Source organism: Cyanistes caeruleus, chromosome Z (assembly GCF_971803275.1).
Source record: "Cyanistes caeruleus chromosome Z, bCyaCae1.hap1.1, whole genome shotgun sequence".
Lineage (NCBI taxonomy): Eukaryota > Metazoa > Chordata > Aves > Passeriformes > Paridae > Cyanistes > Cyanistes caeruleus.
This window is the reverse complement of record NC_141732.1, coordinates 66,153,431-66,165,670: the sequence shown is the minus strand read 5'-3', so window position 1 is coordinate 66,165,670 and position 12,240 is coordinate 66,153,431. Positions and strand designations below refer to the sequence as shown.

Sequence of the window (12,240 nt, the reverse complement as noted above, 5' to 3'; positions counted from 1 at the left end):
GCTGCAGCTTTACTTCTTGAAGCATCAGATACAAGCAGCTGGGTTTTTAAATCGTGCCTATGGAAACGGTAATGTGACATGACAACTTTCAATAATGGAAGGTGTTTGAAAGTTTCATGTTTAAAAGTGAAAGCTAAAAATGTGCTCACAAAGGCACATTGAGGACTTAACAGGAGTAGTGTTGAGACAGCAATGTCTGAAAGTTATATATCCATTGCTGCAGTTGTGAAAACATAACTGAAAAGTTTACAAGCAGGTATAACAGTTTCAGCAAAGTATTGCTGCAACAATTTTTTCCTAATATTGACACCAGTGGGGAAAATAATCCTTCTTAGGAGCAGTTACAGTCTATAACATCAATGAGAAGACTGAAGTCCCACTAATATGAGCGTATCATGACTCCTGTGGGAGCCAGCAGAGTAGCAAGCATTTTGCTAATGAATTTATGTTCAGAATGATTTGTGCTGGCTGACAGAAACTTGTAGAACTGCTGTAGTCTTTTATCCCAGTGATTTGTAGGTAACACATCTTTCTTAGACTTCAACAGATTGCAGCAGAGATGGAGAGAACCAGTTTGGCAACTAGTTTGCTGCATCCCTCTGCTAGGTCCAGGCACTGTGTCCTCCAGTGAAGAGGACAGGTATTCCTAGGTGTCAAGTGTTAGAAAAGGGTTGTTGAAGAAAACAAATCAAAGCCATTATCTTAATTTCAAGTCTCATCATATCAATGGAAGTAAAAAAAAAAAAAAAAAGAACCCTAATAGCTGCCAAATAGCCAAGGGAAAAAAAACAACTTGGCGGTGAAAGTCATATTATCCAGCTGCCAAGAAAGAATGACAATAGGCATAAAAATATAATTAAAAACTATGAAACCTGTAGCTGAGCAGTCCTTTTTCCATATATGTATGTTTATTCTGTACAGAACATACATTCTGTTCCTAGTTTTCTGTACAGCAATAAGCTGTAGCACAAAGATTTCCTCTCTGCCTTCCATGCACGTGGTGTTAGATATATTTAGAGCCAAATGATGGCCTCAATTATCTCAGCACATTAAACTCTGTAGCAGTAACTTACACTCCCAAAGCTGGGAAACAGATGTGCTTGTGTTGTATGTGCAAGGTGGACATGGAAATGATGGTGGCAACAAGGTGGAGAGTGTAAACAGAGGCAAGGTAGGGCTTCTTGCAGAGGGCAAGGTGCAGCTGTCCTGTGGCTGTAGCTCACACCCCTCCTGCCAGCAGACAGAAGTGGGAGGAGGAATGAGTGCTGACAGAAGGGACCCCGCTTAGTTCACACAATGCCGTGGCTGTGAAACACATCCCTGTGCCCACTGTGTGGCTGAGCAGCCACAGACTGATGTTTGGCTGTGCCCACAGGAGTGCAGGGCTTGTGCTCAGTGGTGCTGGGCTCCTGCAGCATCGCCTGCAAACAGCATGTGTGTGTGGAGCCAGACACAGATCCCTCAGATTGCCTCGAAGGACAGCACAGGAGTGGGAGTAGGCGAAGGTGTGGCACAGAGTCAGGCCTGGCAGGTGGGTGTGAATGTGGCAGAAAGGCTGTTTCACAGGTGGCAGCCAAGAAAACCCATCAGTGTGAGCAGTGCAGCTGCTGCCCTGCCTGGGCTGGCACACCGTGCCAGCCACAGCCCATGCTCCCTCTCGGTCAAGGAGACTAGTAACTGAGATGATGTTGCTGAACTTGCATCCCAATAATTGTTAACACCTGTAACATTTCACTGGGAGCACTCAAAAGCTTTGAGGCTGCAGCAGTATGCTTAAAATTGCATGTGGTTTCATGTGTGTTGTTGATATTAAAGACTGTAATACATAAGTCCTTTCTTCAGTTCTCTTATATGTCACTTTATCTGTGATTATCTTAATTACCAGCCTTTCTGCACTACAGCATAGGTTTCAATTCAGCCCAGATCATTAGAAAACAAAGTGTCATTACTTGCATAAGCAGTTCAGCAATACATGCAGAATTAGCTCCTGCAGATAGTACAAAAAACCCTGCTGTTTCTTGGTTTTTGTTAGTAAACATTTAATCAGAAAGTAAAAGAAGAAACCAAGCCAAAAAACTCCCAACAGACACACTCCTCATTCTAATCCCTACAATTTTTTTAAGAAAATTTGCTTAAATAGCGTTGCAACATTCATACATACCAATGTTTTTGTTAAGTGGGAAGGATTTCTTTTCAGGTAGAAGAAAGGTTATCCACTGATTAGAAGACACTTCAAATAACCTTTATGTGACTAGGCAAAATGAGGCACAGGTATTTTGCATAATTGGCTGTTAACACCCAGCTTTCAGTGCAGCTTTCACTCTGCATATCAGATCTAGCTTGAGTTTTGGTGTCAGACATAGGAAAAAAACATGTAACAAGTATTAATTTTGGAAAAGGTTGGGCACTCTAAGCCTTGCGGGCTGGTTCAGAGAAGTGCTTGGTGTGATTCACAAAAGACATCACATCAAACTCCATGGTTTTGCTTTATAAGGTTTAGGTCTGAATCTCCCATACTTGTAATATCTTTCTTTTTTATTAGAAATTTCAAGGGGAAAAAAGGAGCACATCAGGAAGGTGGTGATAGTGTTCAGCTTCCCTAAGCATCTGGGGAGCGGTTCCTTGTGGTACAGGTCTGGGACAGGAAAATTGGAAGGGGTTGACAAAGCACAATGGAACTTCACCATGCAAAGTGTTTTTCTTTCGTAGATAACACTTACGTTTCCAGTTCTGATAACGATGAAGATGTATTAGTCACAACAGAGCCAATTCCAGTAATTTTCCACCAAATTGCTACAGGTAATCCTACGTCTGGAGAGTTTTACCAAGTTCATAATTTTGGAGGAAAGATAAGATGCTGTCTGCGCTCAGAGGGAGATGTGATGTTGAAGTGCTCAGCTATATAGTTTGCTGTTTTCTCTGGTCTTGTTGGTCTCTGATCTAGCAAATTGTCCTACACTTCAGAATAGAAGAAATTAGAATATTTCTTTTGGGGGTCACCACAGTTGTGTGCAGAATGTTATCTTTTGCTTTTAATGTCTTTAGCCTGTGCTAGAGCAATTCCCCTTGAATACACCTAGAGGTCCATAATACTTTCCAATTATGAGTCTTCACGATCACTTACTTAAAACTTCACTAAATCTTCACCGTTGCAGATGAAACAGTCTGTAACTACCACCACTGCCTCTGGTGAAATATTTCAGGAAATTTGAAACAAAATGGTTCAGCTGTTTCACTAAATTAGACTATAGAAAAACGATTTATTTTTTCCCAATGATTTTGGAGGCCTCTCATTATAAATTATTTCCTTATTTTCAACAAGTACTTGATACATGAAAGGGTATTCTTGTCAGACATACAGGCACATTTATACTGTATTTATTAAGAATTTGTGCACACTCCATTGAGACATTTTAGATTCTGGCAGACAAAGTCTGTGATTTTTTCAGGCTGCAGAAGAAACTGTGCAGAGCACTCTTAATTCTGGCAGCTCTTCAGATAGGAACACTTGACTTTGTAATTTTTTATTATTATTATAATTCTTTAGGGCTTTTTTTTGCGTAACACAGAATGGTTTTGAATTCCACTGGGGAACCAGTGTGATCTTCAGTCTCTGTCTCATTTATACAGATGTAAATCAAGAGTAGTGTTACTGAAGTTATTGCAAAGGCACACAAACAAAATCTTGCTATTATCATCAGAAGTTTGTGATAAATTTTACTTGCAAATATTTCTTTACTTTGAAAAAAAATTAAGCCTGTAATTTACAATAGAGCAAAAACCTACCTTTTATATAGAAAATTTTATTTTTCTGAGGGGTTTGATTTTTTTACTCTTTTATAAATTATGTGAAATAAATGAATGACACTAAGTTGTAAATCACAAATTGGGAAAAGCAAATGTCCCAGATGGATGAGCTGAGTTTCAATTTACACTTAAAAAAAGTCTTCTGGGAACTAAGGGCTTCCTTATTTTAGACTGTTGCATTGTAAACTCTTTGATGATTTTCATATCTGTAACTTTTTGTTCCTTATTTGCTCTACTGCTGCAGCTAAGAATTCCAAGTCTGCACATGCAAAACTATTTCATTTTTTTTTTCCACACGTATGTTCCTTGTTTTCCTTTTTTTTTTCTTCAAGAATTAAGAAAAACCAGTGATGTCAACTATTGCTTATCCATAAAGTCAAAATTACAGAGGGAGAATGGAGAGGTATGTATTTCTTGTATGCATATTTTAACAGAAATTATTTTAAAAAGAAAAGAAAACAATAGAATATGAATGTTTACCATAGACTTCCTATCAAAGTGTGCTTATTCAATCTGTGCATGTTTACAAAATGTGCATGTTTTAAAAGGTGACCATATTTCTTTGGGTTTCATAAATGGCTTAACCAGTGATTCACTTGGTTGGGATAGAGATTCTCCTGCTGTCCTAGGAAATATGTTTTTGATGTGTCAATTTTTTTTTGTTCAACAGTGGTATAGACCCTTTGGCCATAAATAACACAGCTCTCCTGGAAAAGAAGATAGTGATTCCATTACCTTTTAACCTACTTTGGCACATAAGACTTCATCTTTATTACTTCCAGCTCAGTGCTTCTTCATATAGCCTGCAGCAATCCCACTGCAGACTCTAGGAAATCTGCAGGACCCTTCTCACCATATGCAGGCTCTTGAAAACTAGGGTCTTCCAGGCAGGGTGCTATTTGTTTGCCCTGTGCCTCTGGCACAGGTCTCTGAGCAGTCTCACTGAGACGTCAAGAAAGAAGTGGCACTAAGGTGAAATCTGCTTGGGGCTTAACAGTGCCATGGCCTCAAAGAGGTACCATGTAGGCTCCTGCCTCAAGCTAGAGATCGAGTGTTGTCAGGACTTCAGGTGCTTGACCTGAAGTTCTCCTTTGGTGAGGGTAGGTGCTGAGTTTCTTATCCTGGAAAGGGCAGGTAAGCATGCCTAGATGCTATGTGTATAGATTTTTTTAGTAAATGAAACATCATTTGGTGTGAAAACCTCCACTGAAAACAGTTTGCTTCTACAGGCTCATCATTATGTTCAGTGCTCTGTAAACATAAGAAAAACAAGTGTGGGAAGAATTTACCCATTTCCTTAAAAGCCTGAAATACAGTTAGGTTCTGTGGGACTGAGTTTGAGCTTGTGTTTTGTTTCTAGTTGAGTCAGCTACTTAAATGTGAAAGTACTGAAAAAACACCCTTTATAAAAAGTCTCTTAACACTGATGATTTCTCTTGGCTAGACAGTTCAAGGCTTGGTTAGGATATGATGGGTTTGTCATTATTCTAACGTGAGAGTTCTGTGTGAAATTTTTGTTGAGTTGATTTCTGTTTTGAAACAGACTTTCCTCTGAAGTAATTTTATTATAAAACAAGTAAGACTAAAGTTACTATTTTCAATGAAGTAGAAGCAGAAATTATTTTTATGCTTTGCCAGAAGTTGCCATGAGATTGGATAAATACACTTTTGCACTGTATGTATACATACAGTGAATAGAGCAGGAATTTAGGGGCATAGGTAGAAAAATAGGATTACAATGTCTGACCATAGAAACTGGGGATAAATGTATATACATACTGACATTTATGGCTGTGGAATTTAGGGGAAACTGCTACTTTTTTGATTCTTATGTCTGATTTCTATTCCATTATTACATGTCTATGTAGGACACAAATAAGAAAAAAGGGGTTAATGCATTACGTTGAGGTTGAAGTGAAGAATGATTTTACCAGGTGTTCTTTAGGGGCTACTAGTCAGCACAGAGCACAGAAATAACACGTGCATTGTGGGAAACAGGAATTACTCTCTCAAGGAATTATGTAATTATAAGTAAAGGTTCCAGTAGAGAGAAATGGAATATAATATTTCATCTCATGCTGAGTTTCAGTCAGTGCCAGGATTAGTTCAGTTTACTTGATGATATTATTCACAAGGCAGCCTATCTGAAACAAGTTTTACTTAGGTAAGCATAGGATTTTCTAATTCTTATTTTTTACTGTCCCAGTGCAGAGCTACTCAGAAAATTAAGTTTGAAACTTTCCGGGCACCTTCTGTTTAAAAATAATCATTAAGCCGTAGAATGTCAGGTTTTCACAGAAGTAAACATGAAATATTCCATGTTGGACTTAGATTATTTCCTGAAACTAGTAGGGTTTAATTATGAGAATAAAGTAAAACAAACCTAGTAAGTAGGTTGCTGACACACCAAAAGATCTGTGTCCATAACCAGTCTTGATGTGAAAGTTATGCTTTGTTTAGCAAAAGCACAGAGTGAAGTATCCCCATAAAGTCTGCTGAATTATCCAGTTCTTTGAAATACCATGCTGTGTTTGCTACCACACAAGTATTATTTCTCCAATATATATTCAAGGTGTTTTTATGTACCCTGTATTAGGTGCTTTTTTCATGTGATATTTCATCATTCTTAAAATGGGTCCTCTGGAAAAATTACACTAAATTATACTAAAAGATCTCTTCAGGAAGGATGCTATTTGTAAAAGCATAATTCCTGTAGTTACATTTAGAGCTGTACATGCAAGGTCAACATATTACTTTTATCATTGTTAACTTTCCTTTTCCATTAAGGAGTCACGGCACAGCAGCACAGTTGAAGAAGACTCTGAAGGAGATAATGACTCTGAGGAATTTTATTATGGAGGACAGGTAATGCAGGAAATTTTTTGCACAAGTTCCAAGAAATTAATATTTGAAAGTTCTTATGTTCAATCCATTACAAATTGATAATAATCTTTAATTTCTTGTGGTTTTTTCAGGGTTGAGTAGAGTGACGTGTATATATATATATATACACACCTAGCATTTTATGACATAAATATTGAATGTGTTCAAAGTTATAATTATAAAATATTCAAAATAAGATTACTTTGCTTCCTTTTGCAATGCTTTAAGAATGGAACAAGCAAATACCCTTCAGAAAGCTTGAAAATAGAAGGTAGTTTCTTACTTCCAGGAAACAGATAACTGACTCTGTAAAGCTTACCCCATTATTAATACAAAGGGGAAGACAGGATCCAAATCTCTTTCCTTACAGAGAATTGCCATTTTTAAAAGTAAAGAGCACTGCATTTTTATGCAACTTTTGTATTACAAAACAAGTCTGGTCTAGGCAATAGTCCATTCTTTTTCTGAGCTCCGGAGTAAAATTCACCTTGAAAAATGCTGCATACTTCAGATGATTGTAGTGCTCTGTGCCTTTCCTTCTTGTTCCCTCAGCAGCATTAATTCTTACATTCTCATGTATATTGGGAAATAAAATCTTTTCACGCCTTTTTCTTTTGCAGTGCGCTTCACGCTGCTAGTCTCTTTATTCAGATTTCTCTTATATTTCAGCCTCAATGTTTCCCCGAGGAGTCATTCCTTGCTTATGTTATTAGAACTGTTTATTTCGATGAACATTTTGGCGAGCTTGGTCGCTGTTTGTGAAGGTTGTCCCTTGCCTCAGCCTCGAGGCTGAAGCCTTGAGGTGCCCTGGGTGCAGAGCCAAGGCTGCAGGAGCACGGCAGCAGTGCCAGCAGGGTGGGTCAGTGCAGAGAGCGTGGGATGCTGATCAGCAGGACATGGCTGAGCCTCTTCTCCTGCAGAGCCAACAGTGCGCCGGGGTTAGCACACAAAATTCATGTTGGGATGCTTTACAGTAAAAAAAAAAACCAAAAAACAAAACCGGCAAAACCCCACAAACAAGCAAACAAACAACCCCGTGGCCCTGAAAAGCTGTTAAAAGTTATTTTGAAACTGGAACTGAAATAATGTATTGCCACTGTCTGAAATAGCTCACGTGGGGAATTGACTCATGTTCGCTGTAGAAATGACTGCAGGAACTGCCTCCCTTCAGCTGCTGACTCCTACAGCCCCATGCTGGGGAGTGCTGTGGAGGACCATACACATAATTCACTGCAAAGAGCAATGTTTTATTTTAATCTGCCTGAGAGGAAAAAGCTTCTGATCTTGTCCTGTAGTGATGAGTCGCGTGTACTCGCTTCATTTTTCAACTCTGAAGAAAGGGCAGTAACCTCAAGGTGAAGGAAAAGGCAGAAAACAGCTGGGAGTGCTTATTTCTTGAACCAGGGCTGATACATTTGGTATAGGATGCCTGGCTGTGCCCAAATGAATTAATAAATATTAACACTGCCTGTGAGGTACGAACACTGATAGCAGTACATCGTTTTGCAAGGTGTAAAAGAGCTGTGTAATAAGACAAGACCGGTTAGAATTTAAGTGCCTTATATTAAAATGGAAACTAGATTATATTGCATTGTCTTCTCTATGAGGTAATACATTTAGCTGAAAGAATAGCAACTGGGAAAAAAATAAATAAGTAAATAAATCAGGTCTGCAATAAAAATAAAATACCAGTTGATTATTAGTGTCTTGAGCGTAGAATATCCATAAAGAAAATACGGTGAAAATGAAAGAAAAAAGAAGACATCACAGAAAGTGTATTTAAAAAGAGGAAAAGAGAACATGTCTAATTTAAAATTTCATGGTAAAAACCACTAAAATCTAACTAAGTCATTTAGAGTTAAAAGATAATACTGAGGACTTAGAAAATAAATAGAAAACCAGGTAATGAGAATAGTCCCTTGAAAGACAAAAAAGAACAATCCTTTTTCAAAGCAGAGTGTTTGTAGGAGTTGTCAAATGAGCACCAGGTGTATTGGGGAGACAAAAGATTTGACCATATATGTGGAAAATGAGCAAGGCAGGCTCCTTCATTTGAGAGAAGTGTCTGCTGTGCCCACAGAGAGAGGGGGCAGAAACACCAACTGTAACAAATAGAGGGAGGAGAGGCCAGTGTAATTGTGTGCAGTACAGCTGGCAAGGATGGAGGTCAGGGATAATTCTTAGCACTTCTAAGTGGCTACAGCTGGAAAAGCAAGAGAGCTGCTGCTGATGAAGCAAGGGCCATGGAAGATGAGAAATGGAATTTGATGGGCAGTGTAAAGAAGATGCAACCTTTTGCTCATAAATGAAATGTTTGTATCCACTTCCAAGGCACCTGCTTGTAATCCTCCCAAAGGATTTAATGGATAAGTACTTAAAAGTAGCTAAGTGGTTCAATAGTGTAAAACCTATTGATTTTCAATGGGATTTAGGTTTGTAAATCGCTTAATCTCCTTTTAAAGAGCGACCTTTTGTCAAATAATCTGAATAAGGTCTCAGATTAAAAATGGAGACTTTCTAAACATAGACCTTTCAGTCCCAGCAAAGTTATCAGATTTTTTTTCTTTTATATTCATTTTTTTCCTGCAACTCTGTTAATCCTTGCTTTGAATCACTATCTTCTGCATTTGCAAATAAGAGCAGGAGATGAAAACAGAAATTTTCTGCCTTTGGCGCTCTGCATGTCTCTGGTGCTTCAGCTGCAAAACATACTTGAAAATGCAGAAATACAAACCTCTGACGGCCTCCTCTGCGTACATCATTATGTCTGTGGCACTAATTTGGGAGTGGGAAGTACCATACTGTGGTCTTAAAATTTGCCAGAGCACTGCTTTATTTCCTTTTTGAGTTCATAGCCTCTTACCATGAGAAAATAGATTAGAAAAAACATTCTGCTGAGCCAGGGTAGTGTTCTGCATAATGTTCCTTTTGTATTTTACTATTATTGAAAGGTAAGACTGGGTTAACAATCTGGTTTAAGACCAACAAAGGTGGCAAGTGCACCACAGCTATGATTTGTGAAATGATTGCTGTGCTTTCTTTGGAAGCAGGACAGCAATTATTTACGCATCTTTAAAGAATTCTTCTTTGAGTAATGAGCATGTAAAAAGGATTGTTTTCCCCCTACCTAAAATGAAAAAAATGACAATAACTATTGCTTTCCAGTGCTCTTCTACTTGGAAAATTGTTCTGACATGCCTGCCCAAACAAAGGAAGGATACTTTATTTATAACCTTCTGGTCATGAATATCACTTGTATCTCTGAAAAATACATGTCCATGCCACGCTGATGAATTCTGTGCCTTAAAGCATTCTAGGTCTAAGTCTAATCAAATTGCTTTCTGCTAATTTTTCAAATATAAAAAGGTGATCATCTGATTATTAGTTGAATACTATTGAAATATAATTAAATTAGAAAGCACATCTCTAAGCATCAGAGCTGAAAATGTCCTAGCATTGGTTTCCTACAGATTTGGCTGTAAAAATGGAAGTTTTACAAATGTACAAATGCAGTTGGATGTGGCTCTGAAGCAACAAGAATCCTCTGCAGAATTCCTGTATAAGGTTATATAGATGTGTGGGTCTAAAGGCATAAATTATATTCTGCTGCTTTGTTCTCTGAGTATGTCAAATCCTATGCTCATTTCTGAATCTGTTCAAGTCTAGGGAGTTCACTGACATCTGTGGAATTACTGTCATTCTAGTTGTTGTAAAGACATAGATTTAGCTTCACACAATCAGGATAATTTTGCTTGAGAAAAAGGTAATATTAGACAGATGATGAATATATTTTTACATGCCCAGAGAGGTACTTTGGACCTCATAGAAGATAGGAGGGTATTAATTATTTTGACTTCGTAGAGTCCAATGAGACCAGCTCACAAGTTTTGCTTTTTAGTGTAAGCACAAACGTAACTTTTTCCATTTTTCTTGTAGAGTTTGAAAAAAAACCAGGAGGGTTGGTGTCTAGATGTATACTTCTTTATTACCTTCTCTGGCGTAATACTTAAGATGAGAAAGTGTTCTTTTAATTTTTTTTTATTTTTTTTTTGGTCTCATATTATTGCACTGGTGGGCAGAATGCAAGAAGGCAGTGAGTAAGCTAAAAATTTAATTTTGATGCTGAGGTGCTGGGTATAGAGAATAGTTTCATGCTTCTCTTGTGCCCAAGCCACCAAGCCATTCTGTGTCTTGTATATGAGAGTGTGACAACAAATGAGAGCAAGCCAACCTTTGTGCTGTAGTGGTTGGACTTGGATGACAGGACTGGGGACATCTGGTTCTTATCCTACGTAACCTTTTTAAAATACACTAGTGTCCCAGAACAAACCTTGGGACAAAATAGGACAGATAAATGAGTCCTTTGCAGCTTCTCTTCTCACAAACAGAAAGAGAACCCTCAGAACACTTCAAGGCAGAGGTGCCTGCTTTGAAAATTTCACTACTTTAGCAGATGAGGTGGCCTCAGGGCTTCAAATTGGCCCTTCTGAGTGTGGCATTGAGGAATCTTAGTGCAATGTATTTACAGAGAGAACTTTCAAGAGTCTAAATCAGGTGCCAAAAATGAAGTACAGAACTCTCAAGATACTTTTCTATCCCCAACAGGTTAGCTATGATGGAGAACTTCACAAGCACCCACAGCTGGAAGCTGATTTAACAGCAGTGAGAGAGATCTATGGACCTAATGCAGTATCTCTCAGGTATGGCACTGGCCTTTCTGTACTGTGGAACCTTTAATGTTTGCATTCTGTATGGGCCTTCCCTGACTGCCAAAGCACAAGTCTTTTCTGGTGATTCCTGCATGTTGTGTGACAAAAGGAGGGAGCACTGCAAACCAGTATCAGTGTTGGGTTTTGGGGGCTTCTTTTGTGGAACAGCATGGTTACAAGCAGCTGTGCTGAGAACAGCCCTGTTCCAAAACATCATTGTCTTTTGCAGTTCTAGTGAGGCAGTTGTGTTTTGTTGTAAATTACTATTCAATATTTCTTTAAACCCTTGTTAAAGTCTTTTCCTGTCATATTCTGTATTTTGCCCTGGAGGTGAACAAGAGGAATGATAAGAGGTTTAATAAATACTTTCCCTAGGGAACAGCTGAAGGATTTGGATTTGTCTAGTCTAGGAGAAAAAGAGAGGAAGAAAACACAATAACAGTTTCTTGTCTTCAAAAAGGCTGTTTGTAGGTAGAATGAGTGATCCAATATTCTGTACAGTCATTATAAGGGAGACAGTAAGGAGCTTGGGTTTGCTCAGAGATTCGGAGAGTTTTCTAATTGTGAGAATCTAAAGTTTCCTACACAGGGAAGTAATGGAACCTTGGTCAGGTGTGAATTGATAAGAGTAATTTTAGACAAATTCTGTTGGGCATGTATGAATGTGCATGATTCTGCCATAGTGCATATATCTATCTATCTATCTATCTATATATATATAGTATATCTATTTTAATATGCCTCAGGTACTTTATACCTTCATTTTCCATCAATGTAATCTTAATAATTCCATAAAAATAACAGGTAGGTAAGATGTAACAGACCTGTCAGATGCATTGCA

General features: G+C 38.2%; 1 protein-coding gene across 3 annotated transcripts in view; it reads left to right on the top strand.

The window, feature by feature from the left end:
• PARP8 (poly(ADP-ribose) polymerase family member 8) overlaps positions 1 to 12,240 on the top strand; it is a 125,571-nt gene that overhangs the window by 58,640 nt on the left and 54,691 nt on the right. For all 3 annotated transcript variants that reach the window (XM_086869950.1, XM_086869949.1, XM_086869948.1), the window contains exons 4-7: positions 2,710 to 2,799; positions 4,140 to 4,210; positions 6,595 to 6,672; positions 11,296 to 11,390. In XM_086869950.1, coding sequence (XP_086726076.1) covers positions 2,710 to 2,799; positions 4,140 to 4,210; positions 6,595 to 6,672; positions 11,296 to 11,390 — 334 coding nt within the window. The remainder of the gene's footprint in view (positions 1 to 2,709; positions 2,800 to 4,139; positions 4,211 to 6,594; positions 6,673 to 11,295; positions 11,391 to 12,240) is intronic.